The sequence below is a fragment of the Manis javanica genome, chromosome 13 (genome assembly GCF_040802235.1).
Source record: "Manis javanica isolate MJ-LG chromosome 13, MJ_LKY, whole genome shotgun sequence".
Classification (NCBI taxonomy): domain Eukaryota; kingdom Metazoa; phylum Chordata; class Mammalia; order Pholidota; family Manidae; genus Manis; species Manis javanica.
In genome coordinates, this window is record NC_133168.1 from 2112618 (window position 1) to 2138854 (window position 26237).

Here is a 26237-nt window from a genome sequence, read left to right on the forward strand (position 1 = left end):
AGGTCTTTGATCCATTTTGAATTTACTTTTGTGTATGGGGTTAGACAATGGTCCAGTTTCATTCTCTTACATGTAGCTGTCCAGTTTTGCCAGCACCATCTGTTGAAGAGACTGTCTTTTTGCCATTGTATGTCCATGGCTCCTTTATCAAATATTAATTGACCATATATGTTTAGGTTAATTTCTGGAGTCTCTAATCTGTTCCACTGGTCTGTGGCTCTGTTCTTGTGCCAGTACCAAATTGTCTTGATTACTATGGCTTTGTAGTAGAGGAGCATGGCTTACTTTTATAATAAAAAATAAAATATATTTTTTAAAAAGTACAAAATAAAAGATTTGCCCTTGCTACCATTTCCTCCCACTTCCTCCACAGCCATCCTTATTGCCAGTAGATCCAAGCAAAAATTCTTAAAACGGAGACCTCTATTTTCCTACTCAATAAACACTTCCTGCCAAGGGGTTTTTTACTGTCTATCACTGTGATTTTCCCCTTCCCAGGGAAAGGAGTTACTAAAGCCAGGGTACGGCCGGCAGAGCAACATCCTGCTGCCCGCCCAACTGCATTAAACCCTGGAGACTCTGTTGAGTGGACGTGGCCCTGGACATTTCAACACATGGGCCAGCGATGGCTGACCCTTCTGGCACCTTGGGGTAAAGGCCTAGAAGCTGGCCTCCTTTGTTCCTGGAGTAACAGCAGAGTGGCCCCCAAAGATCATGGTAGTGTATCCCAAAACATCTAGGAGATAAGAGCATCTTACAGGGAAATTTTATCTTTATGGCCAGGGCATGTACCTCCCATATCCCTATACACTGGCCTTTAACTCCTTCAGGGAGGGGGGTGAAAGTCTGGTCACTAGACCAGGATGAGATCCCATTCCTGCCACTGTCCTATCACAGGGCCCCTCTCTGGCATGCATCCTACCTGATGGACAAGATTTGCCTATGCTGGTGTCATTAAAACATGTATCTTATCACCCTTAAGGTTATTTTCTTCTACAGTCCCTGTGGCCTGGACCTGTCCCCTGGCTGCAGCGGCTGCCTGATGATCGCTCTGAACTCCCTGCCTGTTCAGCTACTGACCGCCTGTGGAATGGGCGAGCTATGGACTAAACTGCCTTGGACTTTGAATTTAGCTAAATCCTCCAGCTTGAGGATTATCATGATTTTATTGCTGTTGCTATTTTATGTTATAAGCCTGGTCACAATGCTCCAGTTTCTCACCCAGGGGCCATTGTGGAAGACAGGGAATGAGTAGATAGTGAGGCAAGATTTCTGGAGGGGTGGGCTGTGGGTAAAACTGCAACATTTCCACAATCTCTCTCCTGGCCTTAATAGTGTTTCCATAACAATAGGTGTTTCCAAGGGGTGGAGAGCAGTCCATCTCCATCTCAACAGGTAAGGGAAGGGAGGGCATATCTAGACAGGAGAGCCTGGGTGGGGTCCCTTTTTGCAGCCCAGTTGTGGGAGACATGGGCGAGGAGAAGTGGAGCACTGCTTGTAAGCGGTAAACAGGTTTCTCCCACTTTATTTCTTCCTTTGACTGATTTTGGTTCAAAGGTATTTTGCCCCGGGCTGGAAATTTATTTTCCCCCTGAGTTTTACAAGACATAAATACACGTTATACATAGAACTCAGAAACATCTGGCATTTGTGAAAAAGAGTTAAAGCCAAGAAAATTCAGCTTATGATATTTCAGAATGAGGAAAAAAATTCCATTGCCAAAAAACTCTTACTAAGATATGCCCTATCTTTGCTGGACTCCATGCTAATAATTCCCCTTCCTCACTCTATTTGTGAGGAGCAAATACTGAACTAGTGGAGTCTGGAATGACATGATCAAGAAAAGAAGTAACTTCCTCAAAATGATAAAAACAACTAAACTGTTGAATTATCTCACAATTACACTTAAAAATATTTTTATTATGGAATATTATAAACAGGTTAAATTGGAGAGAATACTGAACACTTGGTTACCTACCACCCAGCTTTATCGAATCTTCATACTTTGACATATTTATTACAAAATTTAAGTAATAACATATTAGATACAGCCGAGGTCCTTTGTGCCCTTCATCCTCAGAATTAACAATCCTGATTAAAGTTTATTATCCCCATGCTAGGTAATATTCCATTTCAGAAATACATTCTGATTTACTTATACATCTTTGTGGCATCTGATAGTTATCCTCTCAAAATAGACTCTTCATTAAGGTTTCTACTGGGTTGCTTGACATTTTTTCTATTTATTTTTGGTAGGAGTTCTTTCAGAAAGCCATCTGTAGTCAATTTTTCTTTTAGAGGATTTTTTTGTTGTTGTTATTAATGTACAATTACATGAGTAACATTATGGTTACTAGACTCCCCCCATCACCAAGTCCCCCCCACATACCCCATTAGTCACTGTCCATCAGCGTAGTAAGATGCTATAGTCACTACTCGTCTTCTCTGTGTTGGACAGCCCTCCCCGTGCTCCCCACCCCCTACATTATGTCTGCTAATTGTAATGCCCCTTTTCCCCCCTTATCCCTCCCTTCCCACCCGTCCTCCCCAGTTCCTTTCCCTTTGGTAACTGCTAGTCCATCCTTGGGTTCTGTGAGTCTGCTGCTGGTTTGCTCCTTCAGTTTTTTCTTTGTTATACTCCACAGATGAGTGAAATCATTTGATACTTGTCTTTCAAGGGTCGCTTCTTTACTATCTAACTGTCTAACTTTAACTCACTTATTACACTATTATAAACACAGTCTGATGATTCTTTATTTCTCTCTTCTTTTTCCTCCTCCTCCAATCTTTATATGTGAGGTGTTTTATTCTGTACTCTTTTGCATTTCCCTTGACTGCTTCTGTGGATAGCTGATGTTATTTTTTGTCTTTAGTTAGTATTTGGTTGGTGTGCTTTCTTTGCTGTGATTTTGTTTTCTATCACGGCTTTGTATCTTACCGTTTTTGCGAGATGCTGAGTTCTCACAGATGTAGATGTCGCCTGGCTGTTGTACTGTATCTTCTGGTCTCTTTTTAGGAATAGTTGTATTTGCTTTATTTTCAAAATGTAGATGGGGTTGGAAGGAGACGTCTGCTGCCCTACTCACGCCGCCATCTTGAGCGCTATCCTGTAGTCAATTATTTTTGATGCAAATATTTTCTCCCAGTCCGTGGTCTTCCTTTTCAGTTTTTCTATGATGCTTTTTAAGTTTTAAATTTTAGTATAGTCAAATGTTTACCTTTATAATTTAGGCTTTTGTATCTTATATGAGAAATTCTTCCTTTTCCCAAGTTCATAAAGATATTTCTCTAGTTTTCTTTAAAGTTTTAAAATTTCACTTTAAATTTTGGATATTAATTCTAAGATTTATTTTTGTGTTTAGAGAGGAAGGTAGGTACCTATTTTTACATTTCACAGACAGTCAATTGTCTCATTCCTGTTGATTGGCTAGACCATCTTTTTTCCCACTGATTTTCAGTGCCAACTCCAATGGTCTACCAAGTTGCCCCGTACATTCTGGACTTTCTACTTTGTTCCATCTGTCTGTCTGCCTGGATACAGGTACACATGAAGCGACATAATGTGCGATTAGCCAGGAAAGCCAGAGCGACTGCATTCCAGCAGAACCCTGACTGCGATGAACAGTCTCGCTCCAACCCTCAGATCTAGTCAGGTAGCAGTCTTCTAGAGCAGGGGTCACCAAATCCAGGCTGACACCTGTTTTTAATAAGTACTTACTGGAATACCTTTATTTATGTGTTGTCTGTGGCTCTTTGACTACAATGGCGGAAGTGAGTGGATGCAGAAGTCACATGGCCCCGTGGGCCACAGATTCCCCACATGGTCCTTTACAGAGATTTGCCAGCCCCTGACCAGACCTCAGCCTACACCCTCCCGCTGCCACACCAAAGCAGTCAGCTCTGGCTGATGACGACAGATGAAACCCCAGTCCTGAACACTGCGAAACAGGGCTACACTTCTTTCCTTTAAATTCATTTTAAGGGACTTATTAAAGACATTCTCATCTATGTTGATGGCATAATTTCACCTTTTGGACCCATGATAAAAAACTGAACACATTGTTTAATTATTCTGGAGACTCAAGCAGCCCCATTAACACTCAGTTTTCCAAATTTCAGACTTTAAACGGTGTTTGGTATGTTCTTAGTTCTCAAAAAACAATGCAGTTTGAACCTCAAGCTCATGTCCTTACAGATGACCCTGTCACTGGGTTAGGATGCTTCTGCTTCAGCTTTCACAAAACGGTGATAAAAGAAACATTCATTTAAAAACAATTCTGGCCTTTAATAAACCTGTGGCTATAGATATTGTCCATTTTGGACTCAGTGTTGCTTATGACCTTCTGAAGGATAAAGTTCCAGGGATCAGGGAAGCTTTAGCTAAACCACACTGCTCAACCTTCCTTAACCCATTGGAAATGCGGGCTGCAAGAAGATGAATGAAGAAAATAAGTGCTCACTCCCTCATCTGGAGGAAAGAAGGGAGGGACTGGGGAAACAGCAACTGGCCTGGTCCTGGGTAAGAAGGGATCCAGACAGCTGAGGGAAAAGCCCAGAGCCCAGCATTCCAGGGACGCTGCTCACAGGTGCCAGCAGCTGGAGCAGGGGAAGGATCAAGACCTCAGGTAGGCCGGGGCCCGGGGGGGCCCGGGGGTGCCCGGGGGGGCAAGGGTGAGGAGGGCTCTCCAAAAAAAAGGTAGGAGCATATAAGAGGAAGTTGGAATTAACAGTTTCTCATTAGAGAAGAAACTGAAAATTATTTTGTAGAAAGCAGGAGAAAAAGGAAGAAAGGAATTTTGTCCCCCACCCCAGCCCAATTCCCAGGTCTCCTGGGCTATGACATTTCCTCCCAAAAGATGGAAAAACCTGGCTGCCTACATACCCATGATTAATGGGGGCATTTCAGAGCAGCTCCACACCCTGTTTAATTTTCCCCCTCCCTGACTCTAGGAATGCTTGATTTGGCTGTGTAAAAGTAATTCTAATTATAGTGATTTACATGAACTACTTACCATTTATGCCTAATTACCTCACAGCACAATAACAATTATGCATACATTAAAGGTGTCAGATTAACCTGGCTGTAAGTTTTATTTGATAACAAAAGTAAAGTGCTCATAAATGCTCATTCTTCAGTCTGTTGCTCATACAAGCGTGGTCACTTGCTACTAACTCAGATTTTTGTTAGAGAAAACACTGTTACCTAGGTAGGTGAAAGTGGCCTCATAGCCTGCCAGCAATTGTTTTCTCACTGATACTGCGGGCATTCTATGAAGAAGGTGCAGGATTTTATTCTAATATTATAACTAGACTTACAGAGGGCACTTGGGAGTGCAATGAAAAAAGGCCATTACAATGAACGTTTAAACATCTGCATTAAATAACAAAATCAAATGCCCGTATATGCTAAGTGAACAAGTCAGAGAAAAATAAATACTGTATATTCTCACTTACAGGCAGAATTTTATATATATATATATATATATATTTTAAAGCCAAACTCATAGAAACAGAGACTAGAATGGTGGTTTCCAGGGGCTGGGGGGTGGGGGGGACAGGAGTGACAAGACATGGTCAAAGGGTATAAACCCCCAGCCACAAGATGCGAGAACTCTGGGCATCCGATGCACAGCATGGTAGCCATGATTAACAATACTGTATTATATACGTGAAAGCTATTAAAAGAGTAGATATCTTTTAATATTTTCACCACACACAAAAAAACAGTAATTATGTGAGGGAATGTAGGTGTTAACCAACCTTACTGTGGTAACCATTTTGCAATATATGTGAATATTAAATCATCATGCTGTATACTCTAAACTTACATATGTTATATGTCAACAATAGCGCAATAAAGCTAGGGACAAAATCAAAGTAAATCCTATTGACAAAAATAAACAAGTCTACACTTGTTCTTCTATCATGGGGAAATCTAATAGCTCAAATTCTCCTTCTCTGATAATCAGCATACCTGCATTCACTTTTTAGAAGATTAAGTCTGTGGCATCTTTACAATCTCCAAATGCTAAAGCTTTACATATTTTTATTTCAAATTACATTAGATGTTCGGGTCTTTTCAATGTTGAGGATTTAGCAGGCTTAAGAAACTACAGGAGAAATACTACCAACAAAGGGATGTTGATCAAGCTACTGAACATTAACTCACATGTGCATTAGGATTTAACAAATACAAGCTGCACTGGACACTTGAAACTACCTGATACATCAAATCTCCTACTCACATTAAGATCACAATTACACAGACCAGGGCTTCTAGATGGTAGATATTGCACTTCCTTATGGCTAAATAGCTGTCTACTCAACTAGGCAGACCCATCATGGTCAATTCAGGAACCAAAGGTGGAAATGTGGGAGAATATCCCTAAAGTCCAGGCAATGATTTTAAAGGAAAAAAAACACATTGTTGAATTGTCAACCAGATATGTTAATGATTAAAGGATACTTTTAATTGGGTGGAAGTTCACCAAGCACAGAAAGATGAGCCCTAGGATGATACACAATGGGAAAGAGAAAAGAAAGGCCTACATTTCCAAAAGGGAGAAGACTAGAAAGGCAATAAGATTCAAGTTCATGAAAACAATTTAACTCTCAGATCTAAAAAATCCAATTATATAATACATCTTGCTTCCCAGCTGTGACACATAACGAAGTTGTTATTTTATTTGGAAGGCCACGTATATTGCAAACTATGATTAGGTGTGTAATACATAAACAGTCTACATTTTCCCAACTTTTTCATTCTTCACCCACCTATAAACTTTTGGAAATATGGGGAAAAAGAAGTAGGGCTAGCCATCAAAAGGGGTAACTCCTCATGACTTCCTATAAACACTGCGCTGGACTGGCCAATCCTAACGCTACCACACTCACAGTCCTCTTCTGGGTGGCGCCTCACGCAGAGAGCTGATCCTCACCTGGACCAGCGGCCTCTGAGAAGCGCGGTGTGGCAGCTCAGCACAAACAGGGTGAACTGACTGGCTGTCCTCTCAGATTCTTATCCGCGAATTCAAATCATAGATAACAGGAAGAGAATCAAGAAGTCGGCAGAACAAACCGAAGTGGAAGCAGACATGGGGGCAAAGGAGCAGAGTAGGCAGATTCCAGGAAGGGCAGAGCACTGGGGTAAGAGTCAAGGGCCCGCGAGCACCGCCTGCCAAGTGGCAAAGCTTTTAGAGCCAGTGATGCTGCTGAAGGCCTGGGGCTCCTGAGATGCCTCCGCTGCTATTTGCATATGCAGCCTTATTCTAAATCGCCAGTTTTTTTTTTGGTAACCTAAATGAATTCCTATTCCTTTTGCCAAAAGTTGTTAACAAATTGACAGCCTTTTTCTTTACATAAAAATAAAACTACTTAGTCATACTCTCACGAGCTTTTTAAAAAGTCAAATTACTCTCATTAGAGTTTTAAAATAGAGTACTACTAACATGTGGTATGTAGTACCTTTTTCTAATGACCATAGCGTGAAAGAATATTTGAGTGTCGGGTTGGTGGGGAGATGGTTTGGCCCATCAATTAAAGGAAAACTAGATTCTTAGGCTGAACCGCACCCTAAGTCTCATTATTACACTATCCCTCATACTTCGGGGATGACCCCACAGATGACAGTGGTTTCCACGATGGGAAGGGGAATGGGTGTTTCCTGTTCTCCCAGAATTTCAGTGAAAGCTCAATGCTGAGAACAAGGACAGACAAGTTCTCCTACATTCTGAATAGAGGCAATAGTCATATTCATGCAGGAATTACTTTAAAAGAAAAAAAAAAAGCAGAAACAGCCCTTAAATCAAAATGGAACTGAAAGTGTTCCAGGTAGAAAGCAGTTAAGGAGGGCTGGGCATTCCCACAGACGCCGCTGGTGCCCAGCGCGCAGTGTCCCCAGAGACGCATCCGGAGAGACGGGACTGAGTGTAAGAGGAGACGGGCAGCCCCTCCCCAGGTGGGTGTGTTTAGGTGAGGAAACCCACGGGCAGCTGCCGAGGCAGGGTGTGTGGGTGCTAGTGGGAGGACCGGACAAGCGCCCCCGGGAGCACTGGGTGTACAGGGCGCAGCCAGGGGCTGTGCCTGCTTCTCACCGGCAGAAGCCCAGGGCGGGGGGCTGACCGAAGCTGCCCACGCAGCCGCGGGGAAGAAGCTGTCACACTTCCTGCGACCTACGCGGACACCACAGAAGGTGATCTGGCTAAAGCTGTCCTGAAAGGCCCCGACCCACAAAGCCTAAATGAAAGGGCCAGGGGGTCCCAGCAGAATGCAGCGATGACAGGTGCTCCACCAGCGTCACGAGAGGACGAAAGAGCGGAGCAGTGGAGAGGCCCCCACGGGCGTCCTGCAGGACCCACGAGCGTGCCTGCCCACGAAGAGCCGGCACATCAGCGTCTCACGCAAAAGGCCCCGAACGGGTCACCTGAGCCTCTGCCGCCTGGCTCTCACCTTCCATCCCTCTCACTCTCCCTGGAGAAGCCAGGCAAGCAGAGCGAGGGCGATGCAAAGAGGAAGAATCCACTCCCCTCCTCCACCGCGGACGCCGGGCCACGCTGAGTAACAGGGAGGGCGAAGCTGTGAGCCGCACACAAGTTTCCACTCACATTGGGCTGCCTCAACCATTACCTAGACACGAAGCTGTCCGCATCTCCCTGAAGGTGCAAGAAAGATACAGAGCCCGCAGGGGGTGGGAATGGGGACCTCACAGAGCTTGTTAAAGGAGCTGGTGGGAAATTGTCAAGCTGTTTCACGACTGTACCCAACTGCATTTAATCCATTTTATAAAATGCTTACACTTTTAAACGTTCAATCTTTAGTATCACAAAACCTCACCTTTGAAAAAAGGCCTTCTGCCCCTGTGCTGTATCCTTTCAGGTCCTCATGCAGTTTCTGCAGACACCGCACGACTCTTCTCTGATGTTCATCATCCTTCAGCTCATGAGCGTTGACCAGAACGTCGTAGTGGTCCAGCGGTCCGCGGCAATTAGCCAGCGCTTTTGAATAAGACTCTGTAGCCACGGTTGGAGATACAGTCTCACCTGTCTGAACTGTATAGGCTATCAACAAAAACATATGCAAAATTTTAGACTTTCTTAAATGAAGGTATTTCATGTTTCTTAACGGTCATATTAAAACCTTTAACAAGTTACAATGTATATATTTGAGCAGTTATTAAAAATATCAGGTTTGATAAAGTGATAATATAAAACACATTTCATACAACAAATTCATTTATAATTGTCTCATTTTAATAAAAGGAGCAAACCCCAAGCCCATCAACTATGACCACACCCCTCTCCTGGGGCCTAGCCTGCCTCAGGGTCTCCTCTTGGTCCCCACTCGGCCGACCGCCACAGGGGTTCATCGACCCTCCCCCAGGGCGGGGCTAGCGCCTCCCTCGGAGTTAGGCCCCCTTCTGGTTCCTGAGCCCCGGGGCAGAGACTCAGGAACTACTCACAGAGGGCTTTCCCCCGCCCCTTTCTTCTCCACCCCAAACAACACAGCATTCAGACGCTGTCACACTGATGTCGGCCTTCTGCTCAGGAGAGCCCCTCCTTTCCATAACCTTTAGACGGAGGGTCTGTTTCAAAGCAGGGGAGTAGGGGTACTCCGATGTTCTTTTCAGCCTCTTTTTAGCCTCTCCTGGGAGAGAAATGATTGGCCATGGCAAGGTCCAATCAAAACTCTGTTCCTTAACTGTGGCAGCTAAGGAACAGGTAAGTCCCTCTTTGCTCTTCAGGAGCAAAAGCAAGGGGCATCACGCTGGCACGGTTCAGTTTCGCAGACTTTGCAAAGGTGCGCTGCTGTGCTGTCTCACACTGTACTGAACGCCATGTGTCCTTGGTTTCGATGAATGACAATGACTTACTTTAGAAAAAAAATTAACAGTCCCGATGTTAATTCCATCTTTTTTCCCAAGAGAGGGAAAAAACCCTAAATATATCATAAATGTTAATGATAGGGCAGGGCCATCTTCCAATAGCTGTTCTGTTCTGAATAGAAATTTTAGGTGGGTAGAAAGTGAAATACTCCATTTCCTCGCCTCTCTGGCAGACACGGAGGGCCACAGGAGCAGTTCTCACCAAGGAGTGTGAACCGACATGTGTGCAGCGCTGATGCACACACAGAGCGAGGGCACACGCCCCCTCCCACTCCCTGTCCTTCCTCTGACGGCAAGGAAGCGTGCTGCCTGCGACAGAGGAGCCAGCCTGCCAGGAGAGGCACACAGCACACTGAGCAAGCCCAGCGGAGCTCGCCAACGATGCTCAGATGCCAGGCCAGCTCTGGACCACCGACCTGGATTTTTAGTCAAAGAATAATGAACTTCCATCTTGCTTTTCAAGCAGTGGGTTTCAGGGTCACTGTTAAGGCGGCCTATGTTGAACTCTCAGGGGGCTAGTGGCCTTGCAAAAGAGAATCTGACTAATTCTCTGGAACCCTAGGCCACACAGGACCAGGCCAAGGCATGAGTTCGGTGTTGAGGCTGGAGGCACAGGTAAAAGTTTCCAGCAACTTCAGACATTTACCAATGTGGCATAAGAAATGTATTTGGTCTTGTGAGAAACACACTCACTGGTCCAAACTTAGTCAAAGAGAACAGCGGAGTGAAGCTTTAATTTGCCCTTGCAAGATCGGGTGTTTGGTGAGCAGGCACACTCGGCGGTTACAAGAAGCTATTTATTCCTTAGCACACAAGTCCCTTCCCTGGTTCCTCATTGGCTGAGTACTACAAGGTTCACATTCTCTCCCACACGTCACCTAAGCAAGTTACATCCATCTTAGGGTTTCTTTACATTTGCCTTGATTTTATTGGCTGGTTTAAAACATTCTCTGCATTTTGTTTTTTGCAGTGATGCACAGCCCACTCCTTCTCAATCTCCCTCCCACTCCCAGTCAGAGTGACCCCCTGGTACGCATTCTGACATATTGACTTCTTTTCTACACCCTTTTGTTTAAACATTAATTCCTCTGGGAATAAATCACATTTAGTTTTATGCCACTTATGTCTTTGCCACTGTCCCCTGCACAAGGCTCCTCAAATCCCTGGAATTTCCTGAGTGATCGGAGTCTTCTGTTATTCATAATGAGCCCTTTACCTTCAGGCCTGAGTTTATAGTAATGAAGTAGCTTAGGGCAGAGCCCCAGGATAGCCTCAGGACAGGGCTGGTCCCCAGAGAGAACAAGTGTTTACAGTGTTGAAACTTTCAGCCCCACCCAACCCACTGACCTCCTGGGAGGGGAGGGGAGGCTGGAGATTAAACTCTAAACACTCCTGAACAAGGAGATTTGGAAAGCTTCCAACTTGGCAATGCACCCAGAGAGGGCATGGAAGCTCCGGGCCCGTGTCCCCATCCCTTGCCCTATGCATCGTTTCCATTTGGCTGTTCATGAGTTGTAGCCATTAAAATAAACTGGTAATCATAAGTCAAGTGTTTTCCTGAGTTCTCTAAAACATTTTTAGCAAATTATCAAACCTGAGGTCAGAGCTCATGGGAAGCCCTAAATCTGTGGTCAGCCATGCAGGCGTGGGGGAGCTGGGCGGCCCGCAGGCAGCTGGTGTCCAAGTGGGGGGACGGGCAGTCTTGCAGGACTGAGCCCTTTATCTTGTGGGCTCTGACACTACCTCCAGGTAGAGTGTGTCAACATTGAATCATACATTTGGACCCATTGGTGTTGGACTTTTTGAGAATCACAACGGGAAAAGCAAAGGGGAAATGCTCTTTTCTACCCTTCCTTTAATTTTCCAGAGTTAACCAGGTAAGGAACCCAAAAGTAATACTAATTTCCTGCTGTAACTCTGGAAAAAGAAATCCCAGGTTAAAACACCTCTAAAACCGAAATCAGTCAAAGTAAGAAATAAAGTTTAAAGCCCATTTATTGCTTACAAACTGCGGTCCAGGGCCATCTCTCTTTCTGCTCCGGCAGAAGCAAAACCAGCCCTTCCCCTGACCTCTTAGGTTCAGTTAAGCCCTCGGTTGCCCAGGTACGGAGAGGAACTTTTATCCACCCCTGAGGAACACCTGTTGAGATGCAGATGCACTAAAGCCAGGCAAGATATTCTAGAAATATTAGTTTTACCCACAATAAGAAACTCGCTTTAAACATAAAGACACATATAGATTAAAAGTAAATGGATGGAAAAAAATATACTATGCTAACATAAATCAAGAGAAAGCAGGAGTAGCCATATGAATTTCATACAGAAGAGACTTCAAAGCAAGGAAAGTTATCAGAGAGAAAGAAGAGAATCACATAATGATGCAGTCAATTCTCCAAGACATAACATCCTTAAGGCATATGCACCTAACAGACAATCAAACTAAACTATATAAGGCAAAAATTGATAGAACTGTAAGGAGAAACAGATGCCTCTACTACCATAGTTGGAGACTTCAACAACACTCTAGCAGAAATGGACAAATCCAACAGGCAGAAACTCTCTAAGGACCAGTTGAACTCGATAAAACCATCAATCAACTGGCTATAAATGACATCCATAGAATACTTCACCCTGTTAAAGTACAATTTAGTATATTTACAAATTTGCACAGACCTCATTGCTAACTCAGTAACATTTTTGATACCTCCTCAAAAAAAGAAACCCAATACATATCAGTAGTCACTTCTCCTTCGCTTCCTGCTTCCCTCAACCCTAGGCAACCACTCATTCACTTCTGTCTCTATGGATTTGCCTCTTCTTGACATTTCACATAAATGCGATCATATGCAGTTGTTGTGTGGCTTCTTTTCCTTAGCGTAATGTTTTTGAGGTTTATCCAAGTTGTAGCCTGTATCAGTACTTATGCCTCACTGTGGCTGGGCAATATTCCATTGTATGGATGGGTGCACCTTATTTTGTTTATTCATTCATCAGTTGATGGACATTAAGATTGTTTCTATTTTTTAGCTACTGTAAATCATGCTTCTTTGAATATTTACATACAGGTTTTTGTGTGAACATGTTATTTTCATTTCTTTTGAGTATATACCTAGGAGTAGAATTGCTGGGTTATGTGATGACTCTGTTTAGCCTTTTGGGAAACTGTCACTGTTTCCCCAAGCATCTGCATTATTTTATGTTCCCACCAGTGGCTCCAGTTGCTCTACATCCTCTGCAACACTTACCACTGTCTTTTTGATCATCACCATCCCAGTGGGTGTGAAATGGCATCTCACTGTGGTTTTGAATTACATTTCCCTAAAGACTAATGAATTTTATGGAATGTGAATTATATCTCAATAATGTTTTTAATTTTTAAAAATCCTGGCAAGAAAAAAAATATTCCCAATACATACATATGACAAGAAACTTGTATCCAGTGTATATATAAGAAACACCTTAGCAATAAGATGACCCAATTTAAAAAGAGGAAAAGAGTATCAACAGATACTTAACAAAAGAAGATAAATGGTCAATAAGCATATGAAAAACTGTTCAACATCTTTAGTCATTAGGTAGATTCAAATTTAAGCCACAATAAGATACCACTTCCCATTCACTAGACGGACAAAAATGTACAACCTTGACAACCCTAATTGTTGGTAAGGATGTATAGCAACCACAACACTCCATACATTAATGATGAGACTGTAAAATGAACACTCATTTTAGATAATGTACAATCATTTTAGACAACAGTTTGGCAATTTCCTATAAAGTTAAACCTATACTTAACAATATGGACCAGAAATTCCATTCCAAGGTATATACCCAAGAGGAATGAAAACATGTATCCACAAAATTAGATTGTAGCAACTGGAAACAACTGAAATGTCCATCAAAAGGAGAATGGATAAATAAATTGTGATATATTCATATAATAGAATACTACTTGGGAATAAAAATGAACTGTTAAAACATTAAATCACATGAGTCAGTCTGAAAAACATGTAAAATGGAAGAAACTAGGCACAAAAGAGTACATACTATATAACTCTATATGAATTTCAAGAACAGGTAAAAATCAGTAAAAATTAATCTATTGTGGTAGAAAAATTAATCTATGACAAAATTAATCTATGATGACAGAAATCAGAGGAGTGAACACCTACAGCATATGTAGAATGAACAGAAGAGATTATCGGGTCAGTAAACCATAACCATGGGCCAAATCCAGCTCACTGCCTGTTTTTGTAAATAAAGTTTTACTGGAACACAGCCATGTTCATTTATATATTATCTATGGCTGCTTTTGCACAAGGGTAAGAAAAAGTCATGACAGGGACCCTAAGGCCCATGAAACATAAAATACTTACTATCTGGCCTTTATAGAGTTTGCTGGCCCCTAATCTATATCACTGAGTGCAAGTAACATGGTAAATACAGCTGTGAAAACTTCATTGAATAATACATCTAAATATTCATTATTGTCAAGTGGATTGGGGACAAGGTGGCAGCCAATACATTTGATGAATGAATGAATGAATAAATAAGTGGATTATATACTACCAGTCTTGATGTTTAAAGAACTGTCATATGTACAAGCAGGATTAGGGTTATATAGGTTGTACCTGAGGAAAAATTCAAGATAAATGGGGAGAAGTGACAAAAGAACTCAAATTTCAGCTTAAAGAATTTTCTAACAATCAGGGCTATCCAAAAATGAATAGGATGCCTCCGAAAGAAATAGTTAAGGCATAAACTGCATGCCAGCATTATTTGATTACATGATCCAGAGGCCCTCTTCAGTTCTGATAGTCTGAGTCTATAAAATGTTATCTTTCTATCCTGCTGCACAGCAAATAATTCACAAGTACTTGAGTTCCTTTTGAAAAGAATATCTATTTCTTACTAAATGAAGATATTCTACCTTAGTGACTTACCCTTGCATACTCAATCAAATTTCAACAGCTTCCTTGAAACATCACGACAAAAAGCAGTAATTCACAATTTCTAAGAGCCTCTAGGTATTCAGAGTAGCCAGAGAAAAGTTAGTTAAGCTAAGGAAAAAAAACAAAAAACAAAAAACATCTCTGGTTATCTACAGAGGCCCTGCCCACAATCTTAGAAAAATCATAACTACATTTTCTAGAATTCAAAGCACTGAAATCAGACTGGCCCCTTTGCCATTATAAGTATAAGTGAGTCTTTTCCAAATTTAAAATGATTTTAGTAATTTTATATAGAGTTGAGTTCATTCCATTTCTGCTCAGCCTGGAATCTACCACCTCTTGCATTTCAGTATTCATATTTCTATTATTCTTAGCAGAGCCCCACATTTATGTAACACTTCTTACAGTTTTCAAAGGACTTTCTCATATAACTTACCTGAGCCTCAGAATGGCCTGTGAGAAAGGTAGCGTTAGGACAACTAATCCCAATCTACAGATAAGAAAATTGAAATACCAAATTAAGTGACTGATCCAGTACAATGGAATGGAACCAAAATCATAGCCTAGCCTTTCCAGGTCACATTTATTATTGCCCTGGTGTCCCCTATGTTCAGCAGTCCTAAGACAGGGCCGCTCAAAGTTCTTCAGAGTTAACAGTTATGGAATAAAAGGAGCTTCACTTCTTCACAAAGACAAGGAAGACTGATGCCAAAAAGAACACGTGCTCAGTTAAATGAAATCAAAACTATATAAGGAATTTAGATTTCCAGTTTAAAATGTTTACCCAACTGCTGTGAGAAAAATGCACAATCAGGAAAAGCACATTTAATATTTCTAAAGGGCTGGATTAAAATTTCAGCTGTAAACTTCATTACTGTAATTAGATTTTTAATGCATATTTATTAAACATCCATTCAAATACTGTGTTCACAATTATTCATGAGTTATTTGTACATTTGTGTTGATTTTAGCAAATTGTGAACAGTGGCCACTGACCAGAAGTGTTCTCCTACAATGACAGAAGCCCATACTAAGGTCATAAGCAGCCCATTTATGCTCTATTATGTTCTAACCACACTGAAAAGATAAATATTCAGCTGGGTTTTTTTTTTAAACTGCAGTGGTCATCAGTGACCCAAAAGTCAGACTCACCAGTGACATGAAAGACCTATGTATGATTCAGTGATGAATAAACAAAGTGCAGAACAGAAGAAAATCAAATCTTAATTAAACTCTTTCTTTAGAAAAACAACATAAGCCATCATCAAGGAATGCATCACAAGATGATTTACTTTATTGATAAAAGGCTGATTTGGGGCTTTAAAAGGGTGCTTTTGATTTAAATAGAAAAATTATGAAAATTAAAACTAAATGCTTGCTGGTTATCATTCTTTTCCTTTAGAAGCTAGTTAATCTTAATGTGCTAATATGTATAACTTTACAAAAGGAAAAAAATAGTACTTTAAATTTCATGATAACAAATCAGTAAAATACTGCCTAAAATCTGAATAAAGCTATTCTGAAGTAATTATAGGCATGGCCTAGCATACTGAGTAACTTCTTAATATTCACCCTGTTCATACACTATTTAATAATGAGATCTGAGGGATCTATTTTTTCCAAATGATAAAGAAAAATGACATCTAGTTGTTAATGTTCATTTATTTTAAATGTTATACATTCATACATACCTAAATGAACATTTTTAAATGGAAATCTACAAGAGTCACATTTAAGAGTTACATAAATTAACATTTAAGTTACTTAAGCTACATTTAGGTTACACAAGTTGCATTATGAAGCTATGAAGGAACTATTCCATGAATTCTATGTTCAGGCTTTGAAAATTGTTGAAAACTGCCACCTGGTTAAGAATTATGTATAGATAACTGACTGAAAAAGGAACTTCTAGGATGGGCTCGCTGGGGAGAAGAAATGAGAAGGCACAAGAAGGACGGAGAACAAAGGTCATGAAGAAGATTCTGGATTTTAGAGCATCATGCACTTTCAGTAGGGTAGGCACAGAAATGGGACCTCATGGAGGAAGGAAGGAAGGCAAAACAGTGGGAAGAACAAACATATTCGAAAGGATTCTGTGAGAGAAATGAGGACCAGTCGTAGTGATGGGTCCGTGAAAAATATGAGTGACCTAGGAAAACAAGTACCCTTCCGTCAAGAGAATGCACAGAGCGTATTTGTTGCACTGCACCCAAGGCTGAACTACCAATCCTAGACCCTTTGTGTGGTCCTACTATTTCGGTGGTACTTTTTGTGAAAAGATAAATCCAAAATAATAGTTATTCCCCATTTTAGATATTCATCGTTTGCTTAAACAAAGAGGACGAAGCTCTGAGGCATAAGGCAGGGCTCCTGTACCGTGGCCCAGTAGCCCACCGCTGGGCCTCTGCCGTCCTTGGCATCAGTTCCGCTCTGGGACCGGCCCTATTGCATCCTGTAGACCCCAGGTCTACAGGAGGGCAGGCCTACGCAACAACCTGGGCGAGGCCTTAAAAAACAATTAATTGGAAGAAACCATTATCATGAAGTTAATCATTCCCAGGAGTAGGCATGAACATTTTTTGCTGGTATAATAATAAATGTTCATGGAAATCCAAACAACGTGAAGTTTCACGTAAGGGTATTCACCTAATTGGGTAAAAAAAAATCCAAAGCCCATTTTTTAACCACTAATCTGTACTACCAATAAATTACACCAATTCATACGGCTGAGGCGGACTAGTTCTCAGTAATACCTAATGGAGATCTCCTATGCACCTGCAGTAAAAAAGACTGAAACTAAAGGTAAACATGAGTCATCACTTGATAGAACTAAAAATATAACATGGAGATACAACACACTATAGTAACAAGAAATCACAAGATATGACTCATATTACCTTGCCCCTATGAAATAAACTTAATTTCTGAGGCTAGCTTAAGTAAAACAGAATTTTCAGATGTGCTAATTTCAGTTTTAGGCAACCTAGAAATACTCCTCTCCTCGGCATCTCTCCTCGCCCTTCTGAGGCCCTTCTAGCGGCTCCCCAGTGCGATCAGGTTCTTCTGCCCACAGCGCCTCAGTTTTCCTCAAGGACTCTCTCAGCCTTCTCTCCTTGGGCCTCTACAAATATCCCCAGGCCAGTTCTGCCATTCTCAGGGCTCTCACCGCCTCAAGCATCGCAAACACCGCAAATTTAACAAGTCCAAAAGGTATTCTCCCCCTAAAATGCCTCTGGCTCTACTTTGTGTATGTTTGTTCATTTGGTTTCTCTTGACTGATGGATGGTGATGCCATCAAATTACCCAAAGTAGGAAACAGACTCACCTTAACTTCCGTCTCTCCTGGTCTCCCCCAAAGCCTATCCGATTCCACCCAAGTTGTCTCTGAATTCCCTCCACTGGTGCCCTGCTCCCCATCTTCCCCACAACAGTAACTTAGGTTCTACACTGCTCTCCCCTGAACTACTTCAACTTCCTCCTAAACCACCCAGCTTCCATATTCCCCCATCCGAAAATTCCGGATCTGTTTTTCAGGCAGCAAGAAGAAAAATCATGCTAACAGATCTGACACTTCTTTCAGGAAACCTCCAACAGCATCCCTCTGAGCCTAGACCTTCACACAGTATACAAGACTCACAGATCACGGGCCACCTTCCCGGCTTCATTTCTAGCTGCTCTCCCTGAAGGACCATAAGCTGTTCAGGGCCATGTACAGCTTGCTTTTACACTTTTGCCAAAAAACCCTCCCCTCTTCAAGCAGAGCTGCTTTCTCCTCTGAAGTCCTATACTTCAGATGGGCCTAGATGGTGGGTTATTAGTGTCCTTTGTTATATTAAAAAGCTAGTAGAATACAGTGGTTAAGTTTGTGGTTCTGAAGCAAAAATGCCTAGGTTCAAATCCCAGTTGGGTGGTCATGCCTGTTTATTCATCTATAAAACAGAGATAACAGTAATTTTATAGGGTTTTTATGAAGACTAAATTATGAAAAAAACTGCTAGTAGTTCACCTGGAATACAGAAAGCGCTCGCTAAATGTCAGCTATTATAACTTCATCTCCCTTCCAAGACTGTGAGCTACTCAAGGGCTGGGACTGAATTTCATTCACTTCTCCCCCCCTCACACTTAATACGAGGCTTCAGTTGAACATAGTAATTTTGAGGCATTTTCCACTCATATCATGGACACTCTGATTTCTAATAAAATACTTCCTCTTAACTATTTGGAGATTGAATAACTGTTACATTAAATGAAGATACACTTAGACCACCTACAAGAAAACAGGCTGTGAAAGCAAAATTGAGCACAACTACTTAAATTACAAAAGATACCAAAATTCACTTTCAACAATTTAATAATCTAATGGAAATACAGGTACCCCAAAATGGAATTCATAATGTTGTATTTCCCTAGGAATTGAAAGTTAGGCAACCAGGTAAGTGATTTAGATGTAAAAAATTTTACGACCCCTAAATTATCATAGTTCCCATTGCCAAAACGTCTTCAAGCCAGGGTGGCATTAAAGCTTAGATGAGGCATGAGGCTAAAGTTAAGAACATGCCTTCTTTCCTCCTCATTCTTTTCCTTCATCTATTTCCTTTTGTTTAACACAAAGCCAAGGACTCCCTGACATTACACTGTAGTAAAGAGAAGACTTGAAAAGATGAAAAAATAGGAAAATATAAATGTAAACAGTAAATAACAAAAAAAATCAAGAAAGGGATGTAAAAAATATTATTAAATCAGACTCTAAATACTGTATAACATTTCAACTTAAAGTTTTCTTGTATTTAAAGAGGAGGAGGGACCATCTTCTTCCCTAACTGCATTTTCATCAAATCTTCACACCCAAAACTGGCTAAATTTTGAATACAGGAGGCAGTATGAGAACAGGTTAACAGCATAGACTGTAGGGCCTGATATAAGTACAAATACAGCCTTTATCTGAACCCACAAGTTCTGCCATTTAACTAGCCATATACTTCTGCAACCTTGGATTCGTCATACCAAAATGAGGATAACAACACTTAAGTACTGTATGTAGAAGGCACTTAACATATTGCATGACACAGAACAAGCATTCGATAAATCTGATGTATATTATGATGCTAGTTCTTAAATTTTAATTTTCATAAATTGTGGCACATGGTACATGCATAGAATGGAATTGTTTTAACTACTTAGACCATGAGGCAGTTCTGTACATATTGATAGGGAATTATCTCCAAAATATGCTAAATGAATAAAAGAAAGGAATTGAACAGTGTGTAGTATGTTATGGCTTCAAGGCACCAAATTTTGTGCCAAGTGCTGAGGAAACAGTGACACCTGGTCCTTGCCTTCCAGTAGCCCGCAGTTTAGTGGGAGTATATGAATAGAGCAGTAAAATTAGCATTTCTGCGGGCTGGGTTACTCAAAATGTATATTCATTCATTCATGAACACGTAATAATTCCAATGAATGAATGAGGCCAGCCTGGTGACGAAATACGGCCCTCTCAGGCCTCTAGTGACCTCAGAAGGACACAGAGACTATCCCTCAATACGAGGGACACCTGCGTCCCCAGGATCCCAAGAGCGGGCGGGGCCGCAGGGGTCAGACCTCGGGTTTTAGGCTCAGTGCCGGGTCAGCAGTCCCGAAGCTTGGGAAGGCCAAGCCCCGGGCCCCGGGCCCCGGCCCCGCACTTGCATCCCTACAAGCCAGGCACGTCCACACCGGGGCTCACCGGCTCTCAACTCTGAACAGCCAGAGGGAACAGACCCTGGGCGACCTCCGAGCTGCACAGCGGCAGTCCCGCTGGGGCCGCTCCCCCGGCACTCGCGCCCTTCGCGGGCAGGCTGTGACGGGGGGCACGAGAGGCTGAGGCTCCCCCCGAGGAGCCCCGCGCCCTCCAGCAGGTCGCCAGGGGCCGCGGGGGACAGCCGGCTCGGCCTGCTCGCGGCACAGTCACTGACCTCTCCACAGGGGCCTTCCGGGGGCGGCGGCCGGAGGGGCGGCGGCAGCGGCCCAGGCCCCGCACCCGGCACATCTCCCTCTCAGCCGGCTGTGCACGGAGCGCAGGGTAACCAAGGGCGACCAGGAGGCCGCCATGTTGAGCTCCGTACAGGGGGAGGAAGAGGAAAACTTTATTGAAACCCAGAAGCGAGACGGTGGCACAGCAAATCCAGCCGTGCTCGGGGGAGGGCTCCGCCCGAGAGGACGGAAGGGGGCGGCGGGAGAGCGCGACCTGTAGTCGCGAGGGTGCGGGCCGGGCCCCGGTGCCCTCCTGTCCTTCCCGGTGCGGCCGGCGGGGACTGCGAGTCCCAGAGTGCAGCGCGGAGGGGGCGGGGAAGGGGCGGGGGCGTGCCGCTCTAGGGGCGGGGCGTGCCGCTCTAGGGGCGGGGGAGGGGCAGTTCTCCGCCCACCGCCGGCCGCCGAGAAATCCCAAAACGTTTACGCGGAATTGGGGCAGGAGGTGACGTGCAGGTAGGTACCACGCTTGAGCCTTGTCGGCTAGCGTACCGGACCGAGGTTCCGAATCCAAATAAACGGTAGGTGACCCAATGGGCCCTCATATGTTAACGAAATATCGATGTCACTTCGTCACATATATTCCTAAATGGTAGCCCCAGTTTTTTCGCCTCCCAAATCATCTTTGGCAGAGTACCCGAAATGTGCTCCTGCAACTTTTTGCTTTTATAAAAGTGTCTGAGTTTGTAAGTGACATGGGAAAGCCGATGCCCCGAGGTGGCAATGAGCACGTGGAGTGGCCAGTGGGTAGTGTACCCAAGAGGGATTCCTAAGTCACCTGTCCAAATTTGACTAAACAAAAAATTCTTTGAGTCACTGTGTTTTGAGAATACAAATTGCTGCCCCAAAGAGGCGGCGATACAGTAGGAGAGATTTAAAAAGGCCACAGAAGACTCCACCACGCGATGTGGAATCAATGGAGAGCACTTTGGCAGAGAAATCACGGTTTACCTTTCACAGACGACGAAGACCTTCCAAGAATGGAGAACACAACGAGCTCAGGCCGGCAGGCAGGCAGGAAAGCCTGGATTACAGGAAGGAGAAAGCCAACTTTCAGCTAGGTCAAAATTAAACTACAACTGACTGTACTGGAGGAGTTCCAGGAAGTTAGGCAGTTGGCCCTCAACAGAAGTTTCCAAAGCAGCAGGAAAAGCAGAGCGGAGCATAGTGTAATAATTGGGAAAATTCCCTTCCAACTCGGCCAAACCGTTATGGAAAACTTTTTGTGATTATATCTTTCAAAGTAAGTCAGTTTACATTGTTTGTTTCTTTAATTCTATTATCTGACATGACAAACTATTCCTGCTGTAGTGAATGTTTTTATTTATTTGTTTAGTTCGTTTAGTGTTTCTAATTTTTGGTGTGACACTTTATGAAAGACCTTTGGAAAAAAATCAGACTTTCTTCCTTGGCTTGCACATCTGTCACACTCAAGACATTCAGAGATGATCTAGTTATTTTGTTTGCTCTGAGAAAAGAATTGCTTACCTTAGTAAAATTACCTTGTATTAAAGATTCCAATAGCTTAACAACAGTGGAAGTGAAGTAAGCACTTCAGAAAGAGGGAAATAATTTAGATTACGTTTGTTGTATTGCAGAGAATTCATTATGACCAGAAGACTAATTAAGCAGCCATTGTTAACTGTTTCATTAAAACATCAATCCTGTGCTCCAACTGTTCCTGCATTGCTGAAACAAATTTAAAAAGCAAAAATAACCCTAAAAGAAAATTTGAACATTATCAGAAAAGCGAAAAGTAAATTAGAAAACCAGAAAGCATTATCTTGTCCTTACTAAAAAACTTCCCTAGAGAAAGTGCCAAGTAGTTCTAGCATCTAATCTAGCATTTTAACCAGACTGAGAGTATCCAGAGAAGGACAAATAAAATAAGGAAGGAAAAGGGAAAGAAAATGGTCAATGGAAAACAAACTATAGTACGAGCTACATGATATATATGGGTTCTGATTTTGTTGCTACTTTAACCTCTCTCTTTTTATTTTCCCTGTCTATAAAATTAAGATGCTGTCTGTTCTAGCTATCTCACAGAGGTTTTGTGAGAATTAAATGAAATAGTATGTATATGCAAAGGTTAATCGAATACAACCTGTAAATAGAATTTGAGAGGGATAAGGTCAAAATCTAAAATAAGGAGCCTAGGACAGCATGGATTCATGATATCCAAGAATTACAGCAATTGTAAGTGTACTCTAAAGCCTGAAAAAAAGTAGGGGGAAATATAAAAATAAAACAAAGCGCTATTATTGAACCTTAACATTTCAAATAACAAATTTATGAAACCCATTAGAAGCCAAAAAAAGAAAAAAGAATTTCAAACAGGATTTAAATAAATTAGATGATAATCCATGATAAATATGGATGATTCAGAATATTTAGTTTTCTCCAGCTCTAGTACACTACGATTTTCCAACCCTAAGTTCATGAGGTTGCCACCTTAGAGGACGCCTTTTGGTCAGACATCAGGGACAGACTGCAGGTGGGATAGGCCATTGGCAGGAAACAGCCAGGACACCATTTCCTAACGCAGTCATTGTTCTTAGGACCATTTCCTGTAGGGGAAGAGGAGGCCCTAATACCTGACTCCCACTACTGCTATTCTATCTGTAGCTCTTTCCATCTCAGTAGACGGCAAGTGGCCTGCCAGTCGCTCAGGCCACGTATCACAGGAGAGTCATCCTTTCTCCCTCATCCTACATCCAGTCCTACAGTGAATTTAAGAAGTACGCAGGATCCCATCACATTTCACCACCAACCCTGGGCCAAGGCACCGTCACTTCCCTCCCAGATTATTGCAGCTGCCTTCCAAACGGTCTCTCTGCTCCCACTCATGCCCCTACAGTCTATTCTCCACGCAGCAACCAGATTTATTTATTTTTACTTTAAGCTGCATCATGCCATTTCTGTGTTTAACAGGCACTGGTATCTCTCCTTACCACTCAATTTGTAAAGAAGCCTTCAAGGCCTCGTGAACTGGACCCCAAGTAGCTCTCTGATCTCCTCATATGCCACCTTGGCTTTCTCGCTGTTTTTGGAACTCTCAAGCCTGCTTCCCACCCCAAAACTTTTGCATTGCCTGTCCCTTCTGCCTGTCATGCTGTCCGCCAAGACGTCTGCTTGGTGTGCTTCATGTCCTTGCTTCCTGAGGACCCCTTCTCAGGTGAGGCCTTTCCTAACTACCTACGTAAAATTACAGTCTCACTCAGCAGTATTTTTTCCTCCTTTCCAGCTTTATTTTCTCCACAATGCTTCCCATCATTCGGCATAATACATACTTTACTAATTTATTTACTTATAACCTGATCTTACTGCTCTTTCTAGAATTTAAGGTGCATGTGGGCAAGGATTTATGTCTGTTTTGTTCACTGCTGTATCGCTAGAACCTAGAATAGTGTCTAGCTTAGCAGACACTCAATAAATGTTTGTTGAATGACTAAGTAAGTAGTCTTAATAAAAATACAAAATTTATCATCTCATTTTTTTCTGCAAAAAAAGCAAACTACCTGTGTAAGTCCATCGAGAGGAAATACCGGGGCAAAATACCTCTAAAAACCGAAATCAGTCAAAGGGAGAAATAAAGTTTAAAACCCGTTTATTGCTTACAAATTGCAGTCCAGGGTCGTCTCTCTTTCCTGCTCCAGCAGAAGCAAAACCGACCCTCCCCTCCCCTCCCCTCTCAGGTACAGATAAGCCTTCTTGCCCAGGTAATTACCCATTAATATGGAGATGAACTTCTCTCCAACCCTGAGGAATGATGTGAATGCACTAAAGCCATGCTTCTTTCCACCTCTGAACACCTGTTGATATGCAGATGTACTAAAGCCAGGCAAGATATTCTGGAAATACTCCAATTTTACTGACAACCTGCTTCATAAAATCAGTGATGCTTTTAATATTTTAAGCCCATTTTAAAATTTATTTTTAAAGATATCATCAAAATATCACAGAGGTAACTGGAATACAACCAAAGAGCCCTTATTTTCCACTTATTTATTTATTCATTTATTTGTCATTACACATGATTGCTCATAACTAGTTTCTTCTAATTTAACAAAGAACCCAGAGCTACAAGAAAAAAAATAGTTCATCTGAAGATACATAAGGAATGATTTAAACCATAACTCATTTTTTTATAGTCAAGTGCAGACAGTCAAATATCTAAATGCAAACATTTTTATTTAAAGATACTTAACCAAAAATATAAATTAGGTTATATAATGTCAACAAGCGAAGTAAATAAGGAAATAAATATGCTTAAGTCCCTTATTAACTATGGAAACTTCTAAACAAGATATACATATCTCAGTAATACAGATTTATGTTAGTATAGATTTTGTCACATTTGCTAACCTTCCAACAAGTTACCTTTTGTTCCTTCACTTGAAACATTGTTTAAACTGTAGAGACTAGCTAAAGTAGAAATATTTGAAGTCAAGTCCAATGCTGAAATCTTTAGTTTCTTTGTATTCATTTTCAAAAACAGATTAAAAAATAACTGATTTTGTTTGTGTTTCAGTTTTAAATATCCTTTGTCAGGATTTTTTTTTTAATTTGAACCACATGGTAATATGTCTGTGTTTACCTGTACATATATATATATCATCCTTAAATGTTCCTAAACCAAATTTTGGAGGGGAGATTTCTTATATAATTTCTCACATGCCCTCTCTGCCATCTGTCTTACAACCCCCCAACCAGTTCTAACCTGCGCCAACTGCACATGCAAATTTGTAATCTGGAAGCTACCTTTAGTTAATTTCTCTTCCTCATTATTCATTCACATCCAATCTTTTACTACATATGACTGAATCTGTTATCTTGCTATGACTTAAATCCATCCCCTATTATTGGGTCTTCTCATGTTCTTCCTAAGACTAATGAAGTCTTCTTCTAACTGGCTCTGTCTCTTTCTCCTCCACTCCCTCCTACTGTCAGGTTTCTTTCCAAAAATGTGACCTATATGACCACATCCTGTCACAGATTCTGAATTTACAATGCTTTCCTACTTTCTATGGAATGAAATACAATTCCTTTCCATGGACCTTTAGAAAATCAAAATCTGACCCCTACCTACCTTACCATCTTTTCATATCACTCAAATGATTTAGACCCAGAAAACATGCCATGGGTGATTTACTAAGTATCTCACTTGTTTTCATAACCCCCATATATATTATTTTGGAACAACTAGAAAATTGATCCCATTCCCCACTCTCTACCCTCACTTTTATTTCCTAAGTGTTTTCTGATCCCTGTTTTTAATTAGGAAAATCATATTAATAAAAATAATTTTTAAAACTAGTAATTGAATTTTAATATTTGCAGGACAATACTGATTGAATACTGTGTATGTATTCAGTATTCATCATTACAAAATAAAGAAA

At 41.8% G+C, this 26237-nt stretch overlaps 1 protein-coding gene across 2 annotated transcripts in view; it reads right to left on the reverse strand.

The window, feature by feature from the left end:
• Positions 1-21884, reverse strand: part of AFG1L (AFG1 like ATPase) — a 144600-nt gene extending 122716 nt beyond the window's left edge. Inside the window, exons 1-2 of one of the 2 annotated variants that reach the window (XM_073220830.1) lie at positions 21790-21884; positions 8833-9056 (exon numbers count right to left, since the gene is read on the reverse strand). Coding sequence is in view for 1 of the 2 variants with exons in the window: in XM_073220829.1 (XP_073076930.1) it covers positions 8833-9056; positions 20784-20919 (360 nt within the window). In the remaining variant the exon portion in view is untranslated. Of the gene's footprint in view, positions 1-8832; positions 9057-20783; positions 21121-21789 lie in introns of those variants that run through there. The other variant, XM_073220829.1, reaches the window with a different exon arrangement.
• Positions 21885-26237: the final 4353 nt, after the last annotated feature.